The sequence below is a fragment of the Caretta caretta genome, chromosome 1 (genome assembly GCF_965140235.1).
Source record: "Caretta caretta isolate rCarCar2 chromosome 1, rCarCar1.hap1, whole genome shotgun sequence".
Taxonomy (NCBI): Eukaryota; Metazoa; Chordata; order Testudines; family Cheloniidae; genus Caretta; species Caretta caretta.
The window spans coordinates 131,960,442-131,986,846 of record NC_134206.1 but is presented as its reverse complement, the minus strand read 5'-3'; the positions used below and the strand labels follow the sequence as shown (position 1 = coordinate 131,986,846).

At 42.3% G+C, this 26,405-nt stretch overlaps 1 protein-coding gene across 1 annotated transcript; it reads left to right on the top strand.

Annotated features, from left to right (window-relative positions):
• Positions 1 to 1,318: 1,318 nt before the first annotated feature.
• Positions 1,319 to 25,274, top strand: LOC142070330 (uncharacterized). Its single transcript, XM_075124050.1, has 2 exons — positions 1,319 to 1,441; positions 23,026 to 25,274. Exon 2 carries the CDS (start codon positions 23,031 to 23,033, stop codon positions 24,597 to 24,599), a length of 1,569 nt encoding a protein of 522 aa, XP_074980151.1. The 5' UTR covers positions 1,319 to 1,441; positions 23,026 to 23,030; the 3' UTR covers positions 24,600 to 25,274.
• The last annotated feature ends 1,131 nt before the right edge of the window (positions 25,275 to 26,405 follow it).

The window sequence follows — 26,405 nt, the reverse complement described above, 5'->3', positions numbered from 1 at the left end:
CTGTACAGAAGAATAGAAAACCAGTGAAGTGAAGAATAGCAAAGGGAAATGTGAATAGAGAGATAAACAAAGATTATACTTGCTGCATGGCTTTGGACCAAATGAAATACCATACTCTTAAGTAGAGCAGTAGATGGCTGATTGTGTAGAATAAAATAGATGCTTTTAAGGAAAAAAATAACTTTGTAATAAGTGTATCAGGCAATATTTCTGTCTAGATGGAAAGTTTCTTATAAAGATGAAGATTCTTCGCTCTAGGTTCGCTTGGTGTTATAGTTTCTATGAGTTTGACTCAGGAGTCTACTTAAACTGGACAAGTAGGTACTTTTATTTATGTAGGTAGGTTGAACAACAGAGCTGAGTTTTGTATGTGGCCTGGTACTAACTAAATTGGTTGGTGTCTAACATATCCTTGCAATAGAAGGTTGGGATTTTGATCCCCAGATGGAGTTTACTGTCAGCTCTGGCTCCTGCCATGAATCTAACTGAATACTTTCTGGCCTTAAGAGGTGTGGTGGAAATCTAGTCTCTTACAGTACATAATGAGAGATCAAAGCTCGTTACCTTCCCATTATAAAGCTGCCATAGAACATTGATCAACTTTTTGTATTATTTGACCTTTAAACTGGATTTGGACAAGCAATCCCATATCATTTATGACAAAAGGAAATTAAAAATCAGTCCATTTACTAGAAAATTATAAATATAAAATATATTGTATTTTACAGACATTTTAAATGGAGAATAATTTGCCTAAAAACATTCACAACCTTTGTGTGATATCCAAATCTACAGATTACAAAACTTCCCCTCCTCTTGCTGGATTATCATATTTTCTGTTGCAGCACAGCATGTGAAGGATTACTACAATTTGCAGCTGAATTCTGGAATAAATTTTGTTTCGTTATTACTGGTGCATAGTTGTACAGGAACAGCGTAAGTGCCTCTTTCAACTTCAGCCTGAATCTTTGAAGCCAGAGAACTACTTTCAATTTGGATTCACTGATAAAGCATACATTATAATGGGTTAAGCATCAGACAAAAATAAAGACTTATGGCTGTGTAATTTCCCAAAGAGATTAGAAGACTTTGCTATAAAACATTCCTACCCAAAATCCTGGAAAAATGACAAAACTGGAGTTAGTCACAGAATGTTCCATCTCTCTATCAACCCCTTCCAATCCCCACACCAAAGGTTTTGTTACAAATCAGAGAGCTCACAGCTAAATCAGATGGATTCTACAGATTCCTTTCTCTTATTTCAAAGAGCTCTTTATTTTGGGGGGTATACATAGGCACATTTGGATAGCAAGCTATCCACTCAGCTGTCTGCAGGCTAGTGCCCTACCAGTCTGCACAGTAAGGTGGGATGCTTGGCATGTTCTGGTTTCTGTCAGGCATTATGAAGACATCAATGCAGCAGTCAAGCAAGAGCAGAAAGGTAAGGCATAAGGTAGTAGGTTGTTGTTGCTTTAGCTTAGATGGCTTTTCCTGTACAAGCAGAAAAGTAGGGTCTGGAGTTAGAGAGAGTATTTTCATGGACTTCAGTGTCAGCCATACTGGACATTCATTGCTTGATCCTGCATCTTGCACATCAAAGGGAACTTTTCCATTGACTTGAGTGAGAGCAGGCCCTTTTTGATGAAATAAATGATCTATTAACAGAAGTAATGCTTTGGGGGAGTGTCATAAATATAAAGGGAAGGGTAAACACCTTTAAAATCCCTCCTGGCCAGAGGAAAAACCCTTTCACCTGTAAAGGGTTAAGAAGCTAGGATAACCTCGCTGGCACCTGACCAAAATGACCAATGAGGAGACAAGGTACTTTCAAAGCTGGAGGTGGGGAGAAACAAAGGTTCTCTCTATCTGTGTGTTGTTTTTTGACAGGAACAGAACAGGAATGGAGTCTTAGAACTTAGTAAGTAATCTAGTTAGATATGCATTAGATTCTGTTTTGTTTAAATGGTTGATAAAATAAGTTGTGCTGAATGGAATGTATATTTCTGTTTTTGTGTCTTTTTGTAACTTAAGGTTTTGCCTAGAGGGATTCTCTATGTTTTGAATCTAATTACCCTGTAAGGTATTTACCATCCTGATTTTACAGAGGTGATTCTTTTACTTTTTCTTCAATTAAAATTCTTCTTTTAAGAACCTAATTGCTTTTTCATTGTTCTTAAGATCCAAGGGTTTGGGTCTGTGTTCACCTATGCAAACTGATGAGGATTTTTATCAAGCCTTCCCCAGGAAAGGGGATGTAGGGTTTGGGGAGGATTTTGGGGGGAAAGACATTTCCAAGCGGGCTCTTTCCCTGTTATATAATTGTTAGACACATAGTTTGTACCTTGGGGAAGTTGTAACCTAAGCTGGTAAAAATAAGCTTAGGGGGTTTTCATGCAGGTCCCCACATCTGTACCCTGGAGTTCAGAATGGGGAAGGACCCTTGACAGGGAGCAAGAAAACTCATGTGAGCTATCGTATTTGTAATACAGTAACTCCTCGCTTAACGTTGTAGTTATGTTCTTGAAAAATGCGATTTTAAGCGAAACGATGTTAAGTGAATCCAATTTCCCCATAAGAATTAATGTAAATGGGAGGGGGTTAGGTTCCAGGGAAATTTTTTTCACCAGACAAAAGACTATATTATATATATATATATATATATATATATACACACACACACACACACACACACACACACAGTATAAGTTTTAAACGAACAATTTAATCCTAGTACACAGCGATGATGATTGTGAAGCTTGGTTGAGGTGGTGAAGTCAGAGGTTGGGATATTTCCCAGGGAATGCTTTACTGCTAAATGATGAACTAGCATTTGGCTGAGTACTCAAGGGTTAACTCACTATTGTTAATGTAGCCTCACACTCTACAAGGCAGCACGAATGGTGGGAGGGGAGACAGCATGGCAGCCAGAGACACACACCCTGTGTGAGAGAGAGAGATGCGCATTGCTCCTTTAAATACGTTGACCCCACTCTTAAGTACACTGCCTTTTTAAGTTAATCAACAAGCTGAGACGGCAGCTCCTGCCAGGAAGCTCCCTCCATCCTGAGCCCTGTTGTGTGTCCCCCCTGCTATATGGAAGATGTGGTAAGCGGGATGCAGGAGCAGAGGGGAGGGGGACACCCTGACATTAGCCCTCCCACATCCCCCCCATCCCCTTCTGCACAGCAGTCAGGAGGCTCTGGAGATCAGCTCCAAGGCAGAGGGTAGGAGCAGCACATGGCACTGGTGGGAGGGACAGCTGAACTGCAGGCAATTGATAGCCTGCTGGCTGGCTGCGACACAGGGAACTGAGGGGAGCGGGGAGCTGATAGGGGGGCTGCTGGTCCACCCTGGTTCCAAGCCCCCACCAGCTAGCTGCAACAGGCTGCTCTTCCTGCAAGCAGTGGACAAAGCAGGCGGCTGCCAAACAACATTATAACAGAGCATTGTGAAACTTTAAACAAGCATGTTCCCTAATTGATCAGTGATGTAACAACGAAAAAACATGTAGACGACTCTAAGTGAGGAGTTACTGTAGGTGTTCAGATGTTTCAATATCCAAAAACAAAAGTACATAAAGAAAACATGGCAACTCTGAAAATGATAGAATCATAGAATATCAGGGTTGGAAGGGACCTCAGGAGGTCATCCATTCCAACCCCCCGCTCAAAGCAGGACCAATCCCCAACTAAATCATCCCAGCCAGGGCTTTGTCAAGCCTGACCTTAAACCCTCAAAGAAAGGAGATTTCACCACTTCCCTAGGTAACCCATTCCAGTGCTTCACCACCCTCCTAGTGAAAAAGTTTTTCCTAATATTCAATCTAAACCTCTCCCACTGCAACTTGAGGCCATTACTCCTTGTTTTGTCATCTGCTACCACTGAGGGTATCTCTACACTACGAAATTAGGTCGAATTTATAGAAGTCTTTTTTTAGAAATCGGTTTTATATATTGGAGTGTGTGTGTCCCCACAGAAAATGCTCTAAGTGCATTCAGTGCATTAACTCGGCGGAGTGCTTCCACAGTACCGAGGCAAGCGTCGACTTCCGGAGTGTTGCACTGTGGGTAGCTATCCCACATTTCCCGCAGTCTCCGGAAATGAGATTCAAAAGTTCACGGTTCTTTTCCTGTCTACCTGGCCAGTGCATCTGAGTTGAGAGTGCTGTCCACAGCGGTCACAATGGAGCACTCTGGGATAGCTCCCGGAGGCCAATACCGTCGAATTGTGTCCACAGTACCCCAAATTCGAGCCGGCAAGGCCGATTTAAGCGCTAATCCACTTGTCGGGGTGGAGTAAGGAAATCGATTTTACGAGCCCTTTAAGTCGAAATAAAGGGCTTCATCGTGTGGATGGGTGCAGGTTTACGTCGATTTAATGCTGCTAAATTCGACCTAAAGTCCTAGTGTAGACCAGGGCTGAGAACAGTCTAGATCCATCCTCTTTGGAAGCCCCATTCAGGTCATTGAAAGCAGCTATCAAATCTGCCCTCATTCTTCTCTTCTACAGACTAAATAATCCCAGTTCCCTCAGCCTCTCTCATAAATCATGTTCTCCAGTTCCCTAATCATTTTTGTTGCCCTCCGCTGTAATCATTCCAATTTTTCCACATCTTTCTTGTAGTATGGGGCCCAAAACTGGACACAGTACTCCAGATGAGGCCTCACCAATGCCGAACAGAGGGGAATGATCACATCCCTCGATCTGCTGGCAATGCTCCTACTTATACAGCCCAAAATGCTGTTAGCCTTCTTGGCAACAAGGGCACACTGCTGACTCATATTCAGCTCCTCGTCCACTGTAACCCCTAGGTCCTTTTCTGCAGAACTGCTGCCTAGCCACTCAGTCCCTAGCCTGTAGCTGTGCATGGGATTCTTCCATACTACGTGCAGGACTCTGCACTTGTCCTTGTTGAACTTCATCAGGTTTCTTTTGGTCCAAACCTCTAATTTGTCTAGGTCCCTCTGTATCCTATCCCTACCCTCCAGCATATCTACCACTTCTCCCAGTTTAGCGTCATCTGCAAATTTGCTGAGGGTGCAATCCACACCATCCTACAGATCATTAATGAAGATATTGAAAAAAAACGGCCCCAGCACTGACCCTTGGGGCACTCTGCTTGATACTGGCTGCCAGCTAGACATGGAGCCATTGATCGCTACCCGTTGAGCCCAATGATCTAGCCAGCTTTCTATCCACCTTATAGTCCATTCATCCAGCACATACCTCTTGAACTTGCTGACAAGAACACTGTGGGAGACCACATCAAAAGCTTTGCTAAAGTCAAGGACTAACATGTCCACCGCTTTCCCCTCATCCACAGAGCCAGTTATGTCATCATAGAAGGCAATTATGTTAGTCAGGCATGACTTGCCCTTGGTGAATCCATGCTGACTGTTCCTGATCACTTTCCTCTCCTAAAAGTTCTTCAAAATTGATTCCTTGAGGACATGCTCCATGATTTTTCCAGGGACTGAGGTGAGGCCGACTGGCATGTAATTACCTGGATCCTCCTTCTTCCCTTTTTTAAAGATGGGCACTACATTATTCTTTTTTCAGTCATCCAGGACATCCCCCGATCACCATGAGTTTTCAAAGATAATGGCCAATGGCTCTGCTATCACATCCGCCAACTCCTTTAGCACCTTCAGATGCAGTGCATCCAGCCCCATGGACTTGTGCTTGTCCAGCTTTTCTAAATAGTCCCGAACCACTTGTTTCTGCACAGAGGGCTGGTCACCTCCTCCCCATGCTGTGCTGCCCAGTGCACTAGTCTGGGAGCTGACCGTGTTTGTGAAGACAGAGGCAAAAAAAGCATTGAGTACATTAGCTTTTTCCACATCCTCTGTCACTAGGTTGCCTTCCCCATTCAGTAAGGGGCCCTGACCTTCTTGTTGTTGCTAACATACATGTGGAAACCCTTCTTGTTACTCTTAACATCCCTCACTAGCTGCAACTCCAAGTGTGATTTTGCCTTCCTGATTTCACTCCTGCATGCCTGAGCAATATATTTATACTCCTCCGTGGTCATTTGTCTAAGCTTCCACTTCTTGTAAACTTCTTTTTTGTCTTTAAGATCAGCAAGGATTTCACTGTTAAGCCAAGCTGGTCACCTGCCATATTTACTATTCTTTCTACACATCGGGATGGTTTGTCCCTGTAACCTCAATAAGGATTCTTTAAAATACAGCCAGCTCTCTTGGACTCCTTTCACCATCATGATATTCTCCCAGGGGATACTGCCCATCAGTTTTCTGAGGGAGTCAAAGTCTGCTTTTCTGAAATCCAGGGTCCATATTCTGCTGCTCTCCTTTCTTCCTTTTGTCAGGATAGTGAACTCGACCATCTCATAGAATCATAGACTTTAAGGTCAGAAGGGACCATTATGATCATCTCGTCTGACCTCCTGCACCACGCAGGCCACAGAATCTCACCCACCCACTCCTATAATAAACCTCTAACCTATGTCTGAGCTACTGAAGTCCTCATGGTCACTGCCTCCCAGGTTCCGATCCACTTTTGCTTCCTCTACTAATTCTTCCCTGTTTATGAGCTGCAGGTCAAAAAGAGCTCTGCCCTTATTTGGTTCCTCCAGCACTTGCATCAGGAAATTGTCCCTGACACTTTCCAAAAACTTCCCCAAATCAGCCCATATCATCATGTCTTCCTTGGTAGAAAATGCCAAAGCTTATAGAAAACTACTTTATAATATGTAAGGGTAAGATTTGGAATCCCTGACTTGCCATGGTGAACAGCTACTCACATAGGTATTTGGACTCACTGTGATTCACTTTGCGTCACTGCACAGCAGTCTGAATAAGAGGCTCATAGCCCGACGCAGGGCATACTCAGAATGGATTAAAAAAATATTCACTGAGCTGTGAGTAGGAGGAACCCAGTCCTGCTCATATCCCATTGATCAATGGCAAAACTTCCATTGACTTCCAGGGAAGCCAGTTTGGGTTCTAGATAATAATCCCCAATAGATTTTCTTACACAAAGAGAATTTACCTGCAAATTACATAGATTCTAATACTTATTACAATATTTATATTTTATTTCTGACTTTAGAAAAGTCTAAACAAAAGTGATTTTTATAAATAGCCATACTTTTAACTGTATAAATAATATTAAGTTCTGCCTTAATGTTTCAGAAATGTTCATCAGATGCTTGCCAGAGGGACATTTTCCATAATTTGATACTGCCAGGGAGTTAATGAAGTACATTTAATCACCTAGGGATGGTCCATCTCATCCTTAGGTTACTTAAAATAAAGATGAATGGTATAATTAAGAGAATTGTCCACTGTTCCTCTTTTTTTTACATTCTGATCCAAAGGGGGGGAAAGAAAACATTTTGAAGCCAGAATAATGTGGTTTTCTTCAACCTGGCTAATGAATACATTTTAATTTCCCATACAGTTGTGTTACTGAAAGTTTTGTTCCTTTATTGAAATTCCATTTACAGTGAAGCTAAATATTTTTCAAGGCCCAGAAACATAAATTAAATATCTAGACATAAATTTTGCTAAGCATTAAAATCAAGTGTCAACATTCTCTGTGCAAATAAGATTTGCAAGAAATACCATACTAATGAAGAAAAGTATATCTCTTGCCAATATTTTGTTTTCAGATCATTCACGTAAGACATTCACACTAAGGAAAGCTTGGTGGCCAGATTTATTTATTATAATGAGACTTTGTAGAAGCACAATGGCTTTGCTACTGTCATTTCATTTTCTTAAAATTAACATCTTTTAATTGCTTGAATTGATTTTTTAATAGCAAACACAACACAATAAACATTCCAGTCCTGCCCTATGAATACTGGTGTATGTGCTGATTTGTATTCCAATGCATTTGAAATTCCACAGTCCAGTACAAGGAAAAAAAAACCCACAGTGTTTTAAGGCTGTCCTCTAGCACCCACTTGAAGCATGAAATCATTGTGCTATTCATTGCTGCTTTGCTTTGTTGAAATAGTGTTAGCTTGCTCTTTTCCCCTGGAGCCAGCAAATTAGGCACAAGCTTTTATATCTCTCCGTAGAACAAGTGAAAGTGGAGATACTAAATGTTTCTAAAGAGATTTGCATTTTTGAGTTCTTGAGCTTTCTCTTGCTTTGTGAGGGATGTAATCCTTCCTGGGAATTGAACCAAAGGCCCTGAGATCCAACACAGTAGCACTATTGCCTATGCTAAAGGGCAAAGTGCTCAAGGCTAGAATCATAAAGTGCAGTTTGAAGAGTAGTCTAAAGCCGTTTAGTATGCACCTGTAGCAGTATCCAGACCAAGCATGTAGGGCATGATCCTACTTCCATTCCAGTTAAAGGAAAAACTTTCGCTGACTTCCTTGATGCACTTGAGCAGCTCAGGATGTTTGTGTGCTCTTTATCACTGTGTTAAAGCCTTGGAAATAGTTGAATCTTCTACTGTCTAGAAAACTGGAAGAAGATCTCACTTAGTGTTACTGATTTTGACACCTTCTTTCAACCCCAGTCTGGCCCCTCTAAACCCAGGCTCTTCCCAGGTCTACACAGTCCCTTGCCAACATAGATTCCTACTCTATTGAGAGCCCTTCCAGGGGTCTTAGGAAGTGTTGGATGGATCACCATTCTGCATACGGCTGGGAAGATGCACGCCTCCTATATGTACAGATTTGAGAGACATTTGAGCTGGTCTTTAGCTTCTTGTAAAGGTTTCAGCTGATACATTAACCTAATCTACATTAACTGACATTTCCTACTAATCATGATTAGATTGCAATTTTCAAATCAAATTTCTTTTGAATCAAAACCAAGTTGTTTTTAAACCAAGGGAAGGGAATTGTTCTAAAAAAGGCAAAGGCCCTGATCTGCAGCTGTGGCTTCCCCGATCCTGGGTCAATTATGTGATTGGTCAGCAATTTGTAAGAACAGTTCCCTGGTTAATCTAAAACAGCTTTCAGTGTTGTTTGAGAACAGTTCCAAGCGCTGTTATGGCTACTGAGGATCACTGGATTGCAGGAAAGCCATGACCACATCCCCTATTTTCCAGTCACAGTCCCTATAAAGGCTACTGGGAGGGCATGTAATGTAGCAGCCACTCTACATTGTTGTATGCTGGTGATCCTTTTGTCTCCAGCTAAGTATATTTTATAATCTTAGCCTATGCTAAGTAGGCCTGATTGACCCACATCTTGGGCTGCTGCAGGCTCATTTGATTGTGTCCCCCAATTAATTTCCCTTCCCACAGGAATATGAGAGTGCGGACAACTGCAGCATCATTCAAATGGATTGAGGTCAGGTGGGTTTGCCCTCAAAGCAAGCCATAGTTGGGGAGAGTGGGGACCAGGCATCTGGATCAGTCCTCATTTGGGGAGTAAGTGGCTAGCAGCTGCTATGGGATCGGGAGAGGTCTGCTGCTGTTGGAAGTGGAGAGCATCCAGACCTTGGATAGCAGTGGCTGGGAATCCCATCTGCGCCAAGTTCTGAGAAGCTCCCCATGTGATGTTTAACGCATACGATTTAATGAGTTAGTTTGCATGTTTGTAAATAAGTTGCAAATAACACTTAACCTCAGCTTTAAAACCTCAGCTTTATCTCTAGGGCAGCATCCAGACAGGTTCTCCACAAAAACTGCCCTTCTAGTATGCTTCAACCCTGATATAGGGGAAGACTTACTCTAGAGGTGGCAAGGGTAGTTCAGTATCCATGGCCATGCAGTTCTTAGCCTTTCTACTGAGTTTGCCAATCAGTGAAAACTGTGCTGGTAAGGTTTATGATGTAATAAACACATCTCATATAGGGACCACCATTAGAAGACAACAAATTTTAATCCCAAGTGAGCTGGTCTGGATTCAAATGGGTGACCTACAGGTGAAAGTAGCTCAGTCATTAACAATGCCCTAACTCACCCATTCCCCCAATATGTATTAATTTAAGAAGGTGTCCTATATATACATACATGGGTGTGGCTCTAGGATCCCTTCTTTAATTAACACATGAAAGAGTTATAGATAAGACTGTTAAACTGACATTTCCTGAAAGTTAGGAAATACTAAAGATAAGGTTACCTGTGTCACTTTAATTCAGTCACCTGTGTTGTATGTGTTATGATGAAGTTTTAAAATGGCATAATCATATACTGTAATCTGTTAATCTGTTTTTCCCCCACTTGAGGTGTGACTCCAGGCTCTTCAACATTACATCCCTTTTGCTTGAACTAAAGGAGTAGTTTATAGCAGAAATAGTCTGTTATCTTTGCTGTAGACCAGTTCCTGGGGGGAGCACTTTCTGACAATGGGCCATACAGCTGTTTGTGTGACAGCAACAGAATGTTCATCATTAGGATTCCTGGTTTCTATTTCTAGCTCTCTGAGAAGTGGAAAGGCAGAGTTGCAAAGTGGATGATGCTTAGCTTTGCCAGGCTCTGCATGAAGTGACCTTGTGTAACCTGTCACTTTATGTTATTTGTAAAATGGGTGAATGAAAGCTGCCTACCTCCTGAAGAGAGGTGTGAGGGCTTAGGGCTTAGTAAGGGTTGTGAATTATTAACAGCAGGCAATAAAAGAGCAGACATGAGTTCCTGACTTCTTAGCTCACAGCCAACTGTGTAATGACCAGGGTGTGGGCAACCTGGCCTAGTGGTTGGAGTTGGGAGCCAGGAACTGGAGCCAAGGGTCAAAGCAAGATTTGGAAGCCAGGAAATGGAGTCAAGGGTCAAAACCAGAGTTGGGAGCCAGGAGTCAAGGGTAGGGCAAAGGAGCAGGGACCTGGAGCAAGGCGGGCAGAGGAGGATCTGGGATAAAGAAAGCAGGAACAGGCTGAGGGGAAGGAACCAGGAATAGACAGGAATCAGTGTATTAAGTGGCAGCCAGTCAAGTATCCACCTAGTTGCTCAGACAACTTCCTGTGCCTCCTTCTGGCTTTACTAGTGCGTTTGGGTAGGGTCAGAGGTCTCTCCCAATCAGGAACTTTGTGGATGGAGCCCTTGGTGAGCTGGAGCTGCGTTAGCCCTGTTCTCCACTAGATCCAGTGAGTTGCTGGGTGGTGACTGCAGTCTAAGTACTGCCTGACGGCCGGGGTTCAAGGCCAATGATCCTTCGCACACTGCACTTTATCTCAAGAATTTAACAGGGGGACTCTGTCAATCTGCTCGCTCACCCACTTATGGATTCGTGCTTTGCAAGATATGTGAGCAGGCATGACAAGGCTGCCAAATGTATGGGTGTCATGTGAGATGTGTGATACTTTGCAAGTCTGGGGCCCATGAAGCAGACTTTAGCCCAGAGAGTATGCATCTGCAAGACTGTTGTAGTTGCCTTCAGGAACTCCCAGTAGCAGAAACAACAAGTAAGTAAAGAGAGCCCTGATCTGACACCCAAGCAACAAGGGAGAAATTCCTGCCCCAGATGAAATAGTAGAAAGACTCCCATTGACTTCAACAGGGCCAGGCTTTCACCCTGCTTATCTGAAGGAGGGAGAATAGAATTAAAAGAACAGATGCAGCAGCAAATTTCAGGGCTGTCCCTTATCTCTATCCTTGCCTGAACCAAAACCCTGGCTCCAAACACCCCTGAACTCTGGGGTATTTGAAATCTGGACCCAGATCTGAATTTTGTAACTTGAGCCTTCCCTAGCAATTCTATAGGAAAAATAAAACACAAAGGTTCCTGTATATTATTAGAATAATATTTTTTCCTTTTTATTAATCTCAGATTTTTAAACTGTCAGCAAATTAGGTAATGTATCCTTCTCTTTCAGCAAGAAAAGCATAATAGCCAAAAAAAGAAAATATATATACCCTTGAAGAAGGTTATCTATCCAGGAAGTCTCTAATGCAGAACACATGTGTTTAAATCTCTTTTGATCTGGTTAATCCCTAGAGGAATTTCTAAATTATTGTAATACATTACATTAAATAATACAATGTACTGTATTATTGTTTTGTACCCCTTTTTAAAGTAGACACTTGAATAATCTTGAAACTAAAACTCATAGGGTCCACTGGTATTGTTCCTGTAGGTTTACCAGTGTGAAACCCCCTTTTTCTTCAAATTTATACTCTTTCTGCCCTCCCTCCCTGCTTCCCCTGTCCCCCCATGAAAATATAGCTATAATTTGATGAGAATATAATTTAGGGCCATTCCTGCAGAAAGATTATATATATATTCTTGATGATCTGCACATGACTGATTCCATTGTAGTTAATGGGCCTTAGTGACAACCAAGGCTATGTGATAATCCATTAAGCAAAAAAGGCTTAATAAAATTAAGAAATAAAATTTAATTGTAAATCAGCTATTTTCATGCAATGCTATGGTTGTGCAATTAAAATAAAACACAAAAACAAAATCCCCAGGAAATCAAAAGTTAATGAATGACATCAGCTGGTGTGAATGAGGATGGCTTCGCTGGAGTCAATGGAGCTGAGGATCTAGCCCAAGGTTGCTACAGCAAAATTAACTTACATTGCATGCTCTCCATGTTGCTGTATGTCTATGTAGTTAATTCATGGTGGAGGGGTTGTTTTAGAGAGGATTCTCTGTGTATATACCCATTATCTCATACTTTATATACAGTGGTGATATCCATGTGATAATTTGTACAACTATTTAATAAATAGCATTTAGCATGCACCTTTGAACACTTCTCCTGCACTCTGCTCATTAATCTACCTCCACAGGGGCTACATCTAATATCCCAAACTTCTGATCAACTTCAGACAGCTGCGTTTATTTTTAAAAGGATAACTTCCAGAACAACTTTTTCCTTCTTCGTATCAGCAGTGAAATTTCTTCCACAAAGGTACACCCAGGGTTACGGGCCAGGACAGGCAATATCTAGTTCTGGGCCAATGACAGATTTAAGATATGATATATTGCGACTTTTAAGGGTTAGAAACCAGAGGTATTTATTTCCTAAAAGTCATGAAACTTCTTTGACCAGAGATAGAAGGCATTTGGCCCAGATCCTTAAAAGTACAGAGGTGTCGATCTGCTCTTTAGATGAGTAAATCCACCATTTAAGCATAACTGACATTTTGGAACTCCTATCCAAAGTCATTTAAAGGACATCATTTCCTTGCACTTATTTATTTAACACGGCTAAAGAGTACCAGGCAAAAGTCCCGTTTCCAGGAGTGTCCAAAGAGCCCAGCATTTAGGAGCCATCAGCAGTTCCATTAAGAAATGATCAACTCCTGCTGAAGGGCAGACATTAAACTGATGGAGGAAATCTGGAGTGCGGAGGGGAAAGCGGCATTTCAAAGTAAGAGCTCCTGAGGCACCAATCCAGTCTGCTTCCAGGATTGGGGTCTAAAACAAATGATGATGCAGATCAGTCGGAAGCTGGAATAAAAACAGCAGAGAGTGATCAAAGGTCCATGGCTCTGAAATTTATTACATGGCTATCCCATCTATATGTGGTTGTGTCTATGGTACACATGTGTGTGTGTTAACCATGCATATTTATGGGCAGATTCCAACCCTCAGCAAGATGTTGTTAGTTTTGGTTACAGAGAATGTTTGTGAATCAAATAATTTAGAACAACCAGTCTTTTTGAGGTTGACCACAGTGTAAAATGGGAAGGTTGATTTTCAGAGAGTTAACCCTTGTTTAGAGAAATGTTAGAGCACATGAGAGCTAAATGGTTTGGAAAGGGGAAAAAAATACCCTATTCGTCTAATTTTGAAGTTTCTTCCAAAACAAAGAGCAGAGTGCTTTGATAGCTGCTTTTTGCTCAGAAATTCGTGAGGAGAGTAACTGAACTCTGTCAAAGATAGGGCGATTAACAAACAACAGGAACACTGTAAACGCTCAGGGCTCTCAGTCCCGTGACTCACTGAGAGTGGGGGCCCCTCAACATTCCATAGGATCATGTTCAGCAGGCTAGATTTTCTCTGTCCCTTGCACAGGTGCATAGGGAGGAGAGACTCTTACCTTCTTGCACACGCCATGCACGAGCTAGGGACAGTCACATTCCTTGTTCCTGGGGGAGTACATGGTGTTCAGTGGTACCCTTTGCACAAGAAGAGAGGTACAATGATTGACCATAGACCTATCTGCACTAACCAAGTTAAAAATGTATCAGGTGCATGGTGGAGAGCAGGTTACATCTTATGGATGGTACAGACTGCAATTTCATGTGCAACAGAGAATTTGGAGGGACTGTGCTTTCCTGGGTACCTTTCCTCCCTAATCTTGGTTGGGTCCTCTAAGCCAGTGGTTTTCAAACTTTTTTTCTGGGGATCCAGCTGAAGAAAATTGTTGATGCCTGTGACCCAACAGAGTTGGGGATGATGGGTTTGGGGTGTGGGAGGAGCTCAGGGCTGGGGCAGGGGGTTGAGGTGCGGGGGTGAGGGCTGCAGGGTAGGGACGGGAATGAGGGGTTCAGGTTATGGGAGGGGGCTCCGGGCTGGGGGTTGGGGTGTGAGAGGGGATCAGGGATCTGAGCTAGGGGTGCAGGCTCTGGGATGGGGCGAGGGATGAGGGGTTTGGGGTGCAGGAAGGGGATCTGGGTTTGGGGGGGGCTCAGGGCTGGGGATTGGGGCACAGGGCTGGGGCACGGGCTTACCTCAGGAGGCTCTCAGTCAGCATCACAGCGGGGGTGGGGGAGTGCTAAGGCAGGCTGCCTGCCTGTCCTAGCACCACGGACCACGCTGTGCCCCAGAAGCAGCCAGCAGCAGGTCCGGCTCCTAGGCAGAGGTGCACAAGCAGCTCCACGCAGCTCTTGCCTGCAGGCACCGCCCCTCCCCAGCTCTTTTTTCCTGTGATCAAAGAACTGGACTGGTATGACCAATACTCTTACATTTTAGATGAGTGTATATAAGCATCTCTTTCATTTACAACAACCTACCTCCTACACCTGAATGTCAAGTGGGTTAGCCTTCAAGATCAGCTGATAGCCGGAGCTGAAAAAACCCTTGAATGTTCATTCAAATTCAGAAACTGTTTTCTACTCAACCATGTTTATTTTCTTCAAACATCAGAGTCACTCTTTACCCATAAAAAACAAATTCATAATCTCTTCTGTTTCAGAGGAAAAGGGAAAAACCTGCAGAACACCACAGAGGAGAGCTGTGGAGGGGGAGTTGTTCATCATGACCCTCCTCAATTAGTCTAATTGGAAGGGTCAGAGTCAGCTCAGCTCACTGCTGTGCTGCTTGCCCATGCCAGGTGTGATCTGAGGAATCTATGTATAGCTTCTGAATTCTGTTTGATATTAGGGAGCTCTTTATATGTGTCTGTGGCAGAATGCACTCCATGGTGAATGTGGGGTTTGTTTGCCTTCTTGTTGTCCTCTTACCTCTGTGTTGGACTGGGATTCTAAGGGGTAGTGGCACAGGATTGACAATAGAGGATCATTAATTTAAGTTCTGTTCCATTCAGTTGGAACTACCCTAGATAGTAGGTTGGCTACCTAGAAGAACTGGATTATTAGAGGAGAGGTCACCTAGCAATGAAGCCACCTCATTGGGGTCTGAGGTCACCTGTTAAGGTTGATCAGGAGGTCAGATGATGGCAGAGACAGGAAGATTGTGAAAGAGAAGGAGCTGCTTTCCTCTGGGTTTTTGGTCATTTCACCAGTTCAAGGTGAGGGGAACTGCTGCAGCAGATGGAACACAGATGGACTCACCAAGGGAAAGGTGAGCTAGCATGAGGGGCATTGTGTTCAGAGTGTTTGTTGTTTTCTAAATGATCAGACCTCTCTGCTGCTTCATCTCTGAAGAAAAGGGGAATTGTGTTAAAAACCTTTGGCTAAGTCTGTGGCTATTTGCTTCCAATACCACAGATCCTTGAAGAAGTATATTGTAAACCAGAAGATTTGCACCCGTGGTGGAAATCTGGGAAATGTGCAAAAGCTGCTGGGGATATTTTGGGGAAGATGTCACTACTGTCAGGGTCCAGGCAATTGTACCACAGGGGCCCACTACCAAGAGGGGTGTCAGATACAAAGTCTGCACCTGGAGTGTGTGCCTAGCAGCCCAAACCAAGGACCATGTCTAAATATTGCCCAGCCAAAGCAAGCTAAGGGCAAATGGGATTCAGTGTTTGGATCCCTCACAGCAGTCTGGTATATCCAGCAGGGGGAGGTCTACCAGATCCAGATGCCTGGTCTCAAACGCAAGTAAATAGGCTCTCATGGTGAAAGGTTCATAGATCACAGGGAAGTGAGCCAAATACTTTAAATGACATAAAGGAGCAGATCTAAACAATAATGTTATCTGTCTCTTATAAATACATCTAAACTACCCTTTACAGAGATATTTGTATCTGGGCCCTTTGATTAATGGTTGCATGGATAAGTCCTTCCCTAATACCTTCCTAGTCCTGCCTACAGCACTCTGTCTTCTGCAGTCTCCACCTACCTTAAAGATTTCATCCAACACATGGAAGAGGAGTCTGTATGGACTGACTGCTTTGTTTTTGTCAGAGAAATGGCCAGATGCAGACTCCAGATCAATATGTAATCCATGGAAGGACCTCACAGAGGCTGTGACAGCCTATTATCCTTGAGTAATTTGTTCTCTGGACCTATGTCATACCACTTTTTTTCCACTTCTGAAACACAGTAGAAGCCTCTCTAATCAAGGGCAGGCTCCACCCATCATATTACCCCTGGCATTCTGGACTGCACCCTTTCATCCAGGAAGACAGCACTCATGTCTTTATCCCGATTTCATATTAATGCATTTGGGTTCATATTTGATATCTGGATTTATCATGACCTTATTATGTTGCTTAATTTGTGCAAGTATTAGTTTATAATTAAAATCCACGTCTATTTTATAAATTGTCATTTAACCTTCTAGTTTGACAACAGTTTCTTATCATATATTAGCTGCTAGGTTATAGTTGCTACCTATAGTGTCCACAGGAAGTGGCAGAAAAAACAGTAACAACCTGGAATGAAGAATAACTGAAAGCCCCTACAGCTTTTGCCTAGACTAGCCATGATCCTGGAGTGAAGGAACTGAAAGGGTTGGTATACAACCTGGATGGCTAGATCAAGTTGAACAATGGGTTCTTAAAGAGTCTTCCATAGCCCCACAAAAGAAGAATGTTGCTATTAGATTCAGCACAGCTGGCTTGAGAGTTCTCTTGAGCTACTGAGGAGAGAGTATGTTAAAAAACAAAGGGACCTGAAGGAACTAATTTTCAACCTCAGTGCATAGATTATATCATTACATTTTTTTAATCTAGTGCCACAGTGGAGCTCACCAAAATCCCATGTCATTAAGGGTTATTAGCTTTTTTAGTGACTTATTACTTGTAATAAATTATGGGAAGTTTGATCTCATGCTCCAACCTTAATTTAGATTGATTTTTCCTGGCTTTAAAAGAAATTCCCAATTGGAGAAGCCTCCATCAGCTGGGTGGAATGCATGTCAGTTTAGCAGAGACCAAAGGAAATAAAAATCATATCTATCTGAAAGTTGTAGGGGTTTGGCATTGAGCTCAATGGTATCGCTTCTGAGTGATAGGTCACAAGGGTATCCAACACTAAAAAAAAAAAATGGCTCTGGCTTGGCTTTTATTTAACACCTACTGTTTTGCTGCAGGACTGGAAATGTACAAAGCATGAAATGTTCCTTGTGATGCCAGAAAGCATTTAATTTACACAAAGCTCAACTGTGTGGGTGTGTGCATTTCATACCTGAGAGTAGATAAAATTGTACAGACTCTCAGTCATAAGGTTTCCAAAAGGCTGAGGAGTCCATGCAGTGGTCCAATGAGAGCGTGTCCAACTCAGTCTTGCATTGCTCCGTCTTTATAGTATGCCTTAAAAAATAAAGTCCAGACACAGCAAGATAGAAGTAACTTTCTTTCTAAGAAGCAAGCCATAAGAAAGATATTTGTAGAGTTGGTCAGAATGTTCCCTTGACCAAAAAAACAAATTGTTATGGAAAATAGTTGCCTTTAAATGATGTTTTCCTTTTTTTAAAAACTGAAAACAGATTTATTTTCAGTGTTTCATCCAAAATTAGAAAATATCTGCAATTTTATTTTAATTTCCCCCACCCCCAAAAAAACACCATCTTCTGACCAGTTCTACTCATTAGCTCTGAAAACAAAGCCAAACAAATCTGTTTTATGAAGCTAACAAATCCCTACTTTGCTTTTCTAGACTAGCTAATTGGAAAGGTATAAGAGAGAGCTTGGGAATTAAATGAACTATTTTTGGTAAGTTTTTTGTTGTTGTCATTAACTAGGCAGATCTATTTCCAAAAACAAATCTCAGTTTACAGCCCTAATAATCAAATAGATCTCTCAGAACTGGGTCCCTTGCAAGATTTTCAGCCATAGCTTTCTGTCTTCCAGGCCAGGAATCTTGTATCTGTACTGAGAGACAAAGGTAACAATCATAAGGATGCATAAGACTCCAAAAAGTTCAGATATTGGTCTCTCTCCCCCTATTTCATCCCTCATCTAGCCCAACCAAATCCTTCTCCTCCACTTAGCTTGAATTCACCTTTACCCCTCTTTGCTCCAAGTAGCTGGCAGCTAGCTGGTTCATAACTGTCTTTTGACCTGTAACTTCTAGCTCCTTCCACAATGATTCTCTTCCTACATCCTGACCTGATATAGGGGCTTGTCTATATGGTGGGGTAATGTGCTCGAAGGAGGTGTGATTTCTAAAGCACACTAATGTGTTGCACATTAATTGGTCAATGTAGACTCTTCTGGTGTACTTTAGCATAGTGCTGTTTGAAACAATACTATATTAAAGTGCATTAGGGAACCTTTAGTGCCCAGCAATAAGGTCTACATGGACACTTAATGCACGACGCATTCGTACACTTTAGAAATCACCACCTCCCACATACACACTGTATAGACAGGCCCTGAGATTTGTTCTGTCCTTCACAGTACTCCTTCCCTCTGCTGATATGCCAAATCTGTAATGGGTTTTTACCATGTCTAGTGGACCAGTCTCCTGATCATCCCTATGAAACATATTGCCATATTCTACAATAATACATCACAAAACTTCACTGCATATTATTATATTATTGACTTTATCATAAGAACTATCTGTTTCATGGAATCTTGCCAGATTTTAGCCTCCTTAGGTCAGAAACACCCCTAACTTCATAGCTCTCCTGTGAGTATAAGGAAGCCTCATAATGCAGATGATTGGACAGTAGCCAGGACAGTTGCCTGTCCTTTTGATATAGATGCTCTCCTTAGTCCAGCCTTTGCTGATATCCCTGAAATAGATTGACAGGATACCCATGAAGGTAAGGGAGTATGTTGAGGATAGAACACATCTAGAATCAGAATTGGTTCAGTATTTGGGCTAAAATTTGGACCAATTTACCCTTTTCTAATCCAGGTTTTCTTACCCTCCGACCCCCCCCTCCCCACAGACTCACTCTCCTGCTGGTAATAGCCCATCCAAAGTGACCACTCTCTTTACAATGTGTATGAAAATCAAGTTGGGCTATTTCCAGCACAAATCCAGGTTTTTTCACCCTCCCCCCACCCACAAACTCACTCTCCTGCTGGTAATAGCCTAATAACATCAGCCACACTATCAGAGGCTCGTTCACCTGCACATCCACCAATGTGATATATGCCATCATGTGCCAGGAATGCCCCTCTGCCATGTACATTGGTCAAACTGGACAGTCTCTACGTAAAAGAATAAATGGACACAAATCAGATGTCAAGAATTATAACATTCATAAACCAGTCGGAGAACACTTCAATCTCTCTGGTCACGCAATTACAGATGTGAAGGTCGCTATCTTAAAACAAAAAGACTTCAAATCCAGACTCCAGCGAGAAACTGCTGAATTGGAATTCATTTGCAAATTGGATACTATTAATTTAGGCTTAAATAGAGACTGGGAGTGGCTAAGTCATTATGCAAGGTAGCCTATTTCCCCTTGTTTTTTCCTACCCCCCTCCCCCTCCAGACATTCTGGTTAAACTTGGATTTATGCTGGAAATGGCCCACCTTGATTATCATACACATTGTAAGGAGAGTGATCACTTTAGATAAGCTATTACCAGCAGGAGAGTGGGGTGGGAGGAGGTATTGTTTCATGGTCTCTGTGTATATAATGTCTTCTGCAGTTTCCACAGTATGCATCCGATGAAGTGAGCTGTAGCTCACAGAAGCTTATGCTCAAATAAATTGGTTAGTCTCTAAGGTGCCACAAGTACTCCTTTTCTTTTTGTGAATACAGACTAACACGGCTGTTACTCTGAAACCTTTTCTAATATAATTTTCCATGTTTCCGTACTGTGTTTCGGATTGGCTCTTTGTACTTCTGACTGGCTTTTTGTAACATTTCATTTCCTAGGGGAAGAAAGAAGAGATGCTCTCAGATTCTTATACCAACACCGTCCATTTGCTAGAACACCATCTGTTACTTAATTACTAGAAAAACACAAGATGTAACAAATGGAGGAAAAAGCTTCCATGGACTTGCCTGAATCTCCTCACTGAATTTTAGTAACTTATGCTCTTTGTTTCCTCCCCTCCCCCTTCTTAATATCGCCACTGCAGCTCTGAAGACTATTGAAAGCCACCTATTCTGCGGCTTCTGATTCATAGTGTAAGATCTTCACATCCACTCTGACCCCTGTACATTTGGAAAAGGGGCCAGAGGAGCATAAAGCCCACACGCTACCTGCTACAGACCTCTCTCACAAGTCTTGGTGTAGGGGATATGCTAGTGGGATGGAACAAGGCACAGAACATAGCAATACTGAGATTTTGGCAGTGCTGCTGCCCATTGCGTGGCTGGGGAGGCTGATATAACTTGGGCATTCCCCCAGGCCTGCCTAAATTGCTTGGGATTGGGAGAGCACCATACACAACCATAACCTGTCACTCCAACCACCCCTCCCCTGGGCTTTAAGTACTGTGCTGCACCTCTCAGAGGCACAACACAGAATCTCATCCCTAGGTTTTGAGGCCAGAAAGTGTTATTAGGATCATCTAGTTTGACCTCCCGCAAGCACAGACCATAGAATTTCAACCAGTAATTCCTGAACCATGATCATAACTACTTCTTAAGCTACCATATATCTTTAAGAAAGAGAGTGTTGTAGTATCTAGTATGTCTGCTTGCCCATTGTTGATCTCTTTTCAAATCTCATATGAAAATATACTTCCTCTTGCTTTTAATTGTTTCTCTTTCTTTCCTATTTATTACTGGTGTCTTTTACATCTGAAGGCGTGTCCCGCCCACATCCCATTTCTCCTTTTAAGCAGATTGGAAAAATGGTCAGAGAATAAAATGAGATTCAAAATGCAGGCTTTAATGCATCTGTGGTAAATAATGCTAAACACACATACTTAATGGGATAGAGAAAGCTAGGAGCAGTCATGGATCAAGACACCTGAGTGATAGAGGACAGCAACTTAGACATGAGTTTGCACTGCAGTGGGACAGCTAAAATAGGCCATTCAGTTTGAAGCATCATAAAACGGGGAGTTACAGACCCTCTCTTTACAGCTCTGATGTGATCACACTGAAAATTCCCTACTAGGAGAAAGTATTAACAAATTAAAGGTAGTTCAGAGAAAAGCAATAAAAATAATCAGGGGCTGAAGGACTGACTTATGAGGAAAGGTTAAATAGAGCTAAGGATATATACTGGCAGCTTCATTAAGGAAGAAGAATATGTAAGAAATCTATAAATATTGTAATGGTGTTATGAATACTCTTAAGTGAGCAGATCATTTAGGGTGCTACAAGGGATATCTAGGTAAGAGTAATGGGAAGAAATTAAGAAAGGGGAAAACTAGAGTGAATATAAAGAAAATCTTCCTGTCAGTAAGATTTATTAGGTTGTACCATAGTCTCCCAAGAGAAGTGATGAAAACTCCATCACCTGGGACAATTAAAGGAAGGGGAGAAAACATTATAAAATGTACCATAGGGAAAACTTGACTTTGCAGGGGCTGGACTGGATAATACAGTAGGTCTTTTCCATGTCTAACATCTAAGATTCAGATTATCAGGGTTATGCTTAGGTATGTGCCTCCTTCCTCATTCACCACTGGAGCTATTTTTACTTCTTTCCTGCCAGTTCTTTCCTCTAGATTATTTTTCTTTCCAGCCATTAGGCCTATTTTTATGTCTTTCATACTTGTATTTCAGTTGAATCTCTGCTCCCTTTATTAATACCATGCCATAAATATTGCTAGATTAGCTTGATTATTCTTTTCTCACTAGCAGCCCATGTGAGATTGAGAACTATAATAAATTATATTTTGTGCAGCACCTTTCATCCAAAGATGACTCTGTCCTAAATAAGGGAATGCGTTTTTGGTGGAGCTACATTTATAGGCTATGTATATGTTGGCAAGGCCTTTCCCTCTCTTTTAACATCTTCCTCGTTTTGCTCCAACTCTATCTCCCTGAGTTACAGAACTACAGTTCCCTTACTCTGCACACACTCTCTCTGTCTCCAGCTCTCTCCCCTTCTCCCTTTGGCTTAGGCTGTGTTTTCTGCACCAAGGGGGGTATTGTAACTCCAGAAAAATCAAAACTTTGCCCCTGCCCCCCTGCAGGAAGAGTAAGTTACATCATCCCTTTTCATGGTGCAGCTTCCTTCCCCCATCCCGGTGCACCGTGGGAGTGATTCTGGTTGACAAGTAAGGCAATGAAGGGAACCAAAGTCTCCTCTCACTCCCCACCCCTTCAACTCACATTTTCTTGGAGCAGAGAATACAGGGAAAATAGTCCTCATTCTCCCTCCTCAGCTAGGAGTTGCAATCTGAGGGTGGGTGTATATAGGGCTTCTCTTTACTCCCTAGTTTGGCCAAGTAAGGGCTGTGATAATCCCCCCAATCCCGTGTTCAGATCCACCTCTTTCTTCCTGGTCCTTTCCCTCTCTGATCAGGTCCCCTCCTTAAAGCTTGACCTCAGACCACTGAAACATATTAATTCATCATATTGCTTCTCTGTACAGCACACAGTACTGTTGTCACTGACACTTGACCATGCTATTAGCAATGAAATCACTGTCACTTGCTCACTCTTTTCTTTTCTCCTTCTGGCAATTAAAATTTGTGTGACAGGAAGGATGAGTGAATTGTCAGCTGCATTTACATCTATCGAAGTTTCCAAATCTACACTCCAAGCAGACTCAAAAGCTCCCAAAATACTCCACTTCCGCCGACGTGCACGGGCTGAAATTGTGGAAAAGCAGCATCACTTACCCCACAACTTCAGCCATGCAGAACACAATGCCATCCAAAGCCTCAGAAACAACTCTGACATCATAATCAAAAAGGCTGATGAAGGAGGTACTGTTGTCATCACGAATAGGTTGGAATATGAACAAGGGGCTACTCGGCAGCTCTCCAACACCACTTTCTACAAGCCATTATCCCCTGATCCCACTGAGGGTTACCAAAAGAAACTACAGCATTTGCTCAAGAAACTCCCTGAAAAACCACAAGATCAAATCCGCACAGACACACCTCTGGAACCCCGACCTGGGATATTCTATTTACTACCCAAGATCCATAAACCTGGAAATCCTGGGTGCCCCATCATCTCAGGCATTGGCACCCTGACAGCAGGATTGTCTGGCTATGTAGACTCCCTCCTCAGGCCCTACGCTACCAGCACTCCCAGCTACCTTCGAGACACCACTGACTTCCGGGGGAAACTACAATCCATCGGTGATCTTCCTGAAAACACCATCCTGGCCACTATGGATGTAGAAGCCCTCTACACCAACATTTCACACAAAGATGGACTACAAGCCGTCAGGAACACTCTCCTCGATAATGTCACGGCTAACCTGGTGGCTGAACTTTGTGACTTTGTCCTCACCCATAACTATTTCACATTTAGAGACAATGTATACCTTCAAATCAGCGGCACTGCTATGGGTACCCACATGGCCCCACAGTATGCCAACATTTTTATGGCTGACTTAGAACAACGCTTCCTCAGCTCTCGTCCCGTAATGCCTCTACTCTACTTGCGCTATATTGATGACATCTTCATCATCTGGACCCATGGAAAAGAAGCCCTTGAGGAATTCCACCATGATTTCAACAATTTCCATTCCACCATCAACCTCAGCCTGGACCAGTCCACACAAGAGATCCACTTCCTGGACACTACGGTGCTAATTAGCAATGGTCACATAAACACTACCCTATACCGGAAACCTACTGACCGCTATTCCTACCTACATGCCTCCAGCTTTCATCTTGACCACATCACACGATCCATTGTCTACAGCCAAGCTCTGCGATACAACCGCATTTGCTCCAACCCCTCAGACAGAGACAAACACCTACAAGATCTCTATCAAGCATTCTTACAACTACAAAACCCACCTGCGGAAGTGAAGAAACAGATTGATAGAGCCAGAAGAGTACCCAGAAGTCACCTACTACAGGACAGGCCTAACAAAGAAAATAACAGAACGCCACTAGTCGTCACCTTCAGCCCCCAACTAAAACCCCTCCAACACATTATCAAGGATCTACAACCTATCCTGAAGGATGACCCATCACTCTCACAAATCTTGGGAGACAGGCCAGTCCTTGCTTACAGACAGCCCCCCAGCCTGAAGCAAATACTCACCAGCAACCACACACCACACAACAGAACCACTAACCCAGGAACCTAGACTTGCAACAAAGTCCGTTGCCAACTGTGTCCACATATCTATTCAGGGGACACCATCATAGGGCCTAAAAACATCAGCCACACTATCAGAGGCTCGTTCACCTGCACATCTACCAATGTGATATATGCCATCATGTGCCAGCAATGCCGCTTTGCCATGTACATTGGTCAAACTGGACAGTCTCTACGTAAAAAAATTAATGGACACAAATCAGATGTCAAGAATTATAACATGCATAAACCAGTCGGAGAACACTTCAGTCTCTCTGGTCACTCGATTTCGGACCTAAAAGTGGCTATTCTTCAACAAAAAAACTTCGAAAACAAGCTCCAACGAGAGACTGCTGAATTGGAATTAATTTGCAAATTGGATACAATTAACTTAGGCTTGAATAGAGTGGGAGTGGTTGAGTCATTACACAAAGTAAAACTATTTCCCCTTGTTTATCCCCCCCCCCCCCCACTGTTCGTCAGACGTTCTTGTGAAATCCTGGATTTGTGCTGGAAATGGCTCACCTTGATTACCATACACATTGTAAGGAGAGTGATCACTTTAGATAAGCTATTACCAGCAGGAGAGTGGGGTTGGGAGAGAGAAAACCTTTTGTTGTGATAAACACCCATTTTTTCATGGTCTGTGTGTATAAAAACATCCTCACTGTATTTTCCACTTTATGCATCCAATGAAGTGAGCTGTAGCTCACGAAAGCTTATGCTCAAATAAATTGGTAAGTCTCTAAGGTGCCACAAGTACTCCTTTTCTTTTTGCGAATACAGACTAACACGGCTGTTACTCTGAAACCAGTGTAAATGTGGTATGTGTGTGTGTGTGTGTGTGTGTGTCTATAGATAAGTATAGCTAGATAGCATAATTTCAACTGATCTTATATTAAAAACATCACACAGAGAAAAATCTGATTGGTTCTGGTATTTGGATTGAGTTTTGCATTCCTCTTTTACTGAGTCTAAAAATCCATTTAAAGCAATGGTTACTGTAGCTGTTTGAGAGCTTAAGTATCTCAGTGTTTCAAAGGGGATTCAAGTTCTGTTCTAAATTAATCTGAACCTGTTTGAAAATCTCCAAGTTTCAACCATCCACAAGTACAAACATGAAATCTGAACCATAGCCTGGGAATTTGATTCATTGAATTCCAAAAAGAAATTGGTATTTCTCAATTCTTTCTATTTATGCTTTGCCTTTAACATACAGTCTAGAAAATAATAGATGAGATGTTGTTATTGGACTACATTTTAATAGTTACAGTTTTTGGTTTCCTGTAATAAGAAAAAAGAACATACTTTATAAAAAAGAGACAATATTTCACAAAGGACTAAAAAGTGTCTTTGGCCAAAGATTTCCTTTTTGGAAACTTTTCTTCTTTTTCTGAAATGATAGACCTTACTTTCTGTAAAGAAAACACTACCTTTCCATTGTTTACTTTTGATGCTGGAGCCTTGGACAATGAACAATTTCACTGTGATTATAATGCACAGTAAAAAGTAGCAGTTGATTGTCTCAGGCAATGAGAGGGGAAGCATGTTGAATAAAACAATATACTGTAGGCTCCCAAAGAATGGCCAACACAATGGAGATGATCGAAAGGCTTTGGATCAGGCCCCACTGCAGGATTGCTTTATGTTTCCTTCCCACCCTTTTAATGCTTTGCATTATTGAAAGAACTCATCAAGTTGATGAGCTCTACAAATGAGAAAAAAAATCTTCTTACATGAGCCTTTATTCATTTGGGTTAACCTCTTCTTATGGCAATAACCTGAAACAAATGACAGATTGACAGGAGTATGAAAT

What these genes read in the sequence shown, in the direction of transcription:
- LOC142070330 (XM_075124050.1), top strand. Translation starts at nt 23,031, where the DNA reads ATGAGTGAATTGTCAGCTGCATTTACATCTATCGAAGTTTCCAAATCT.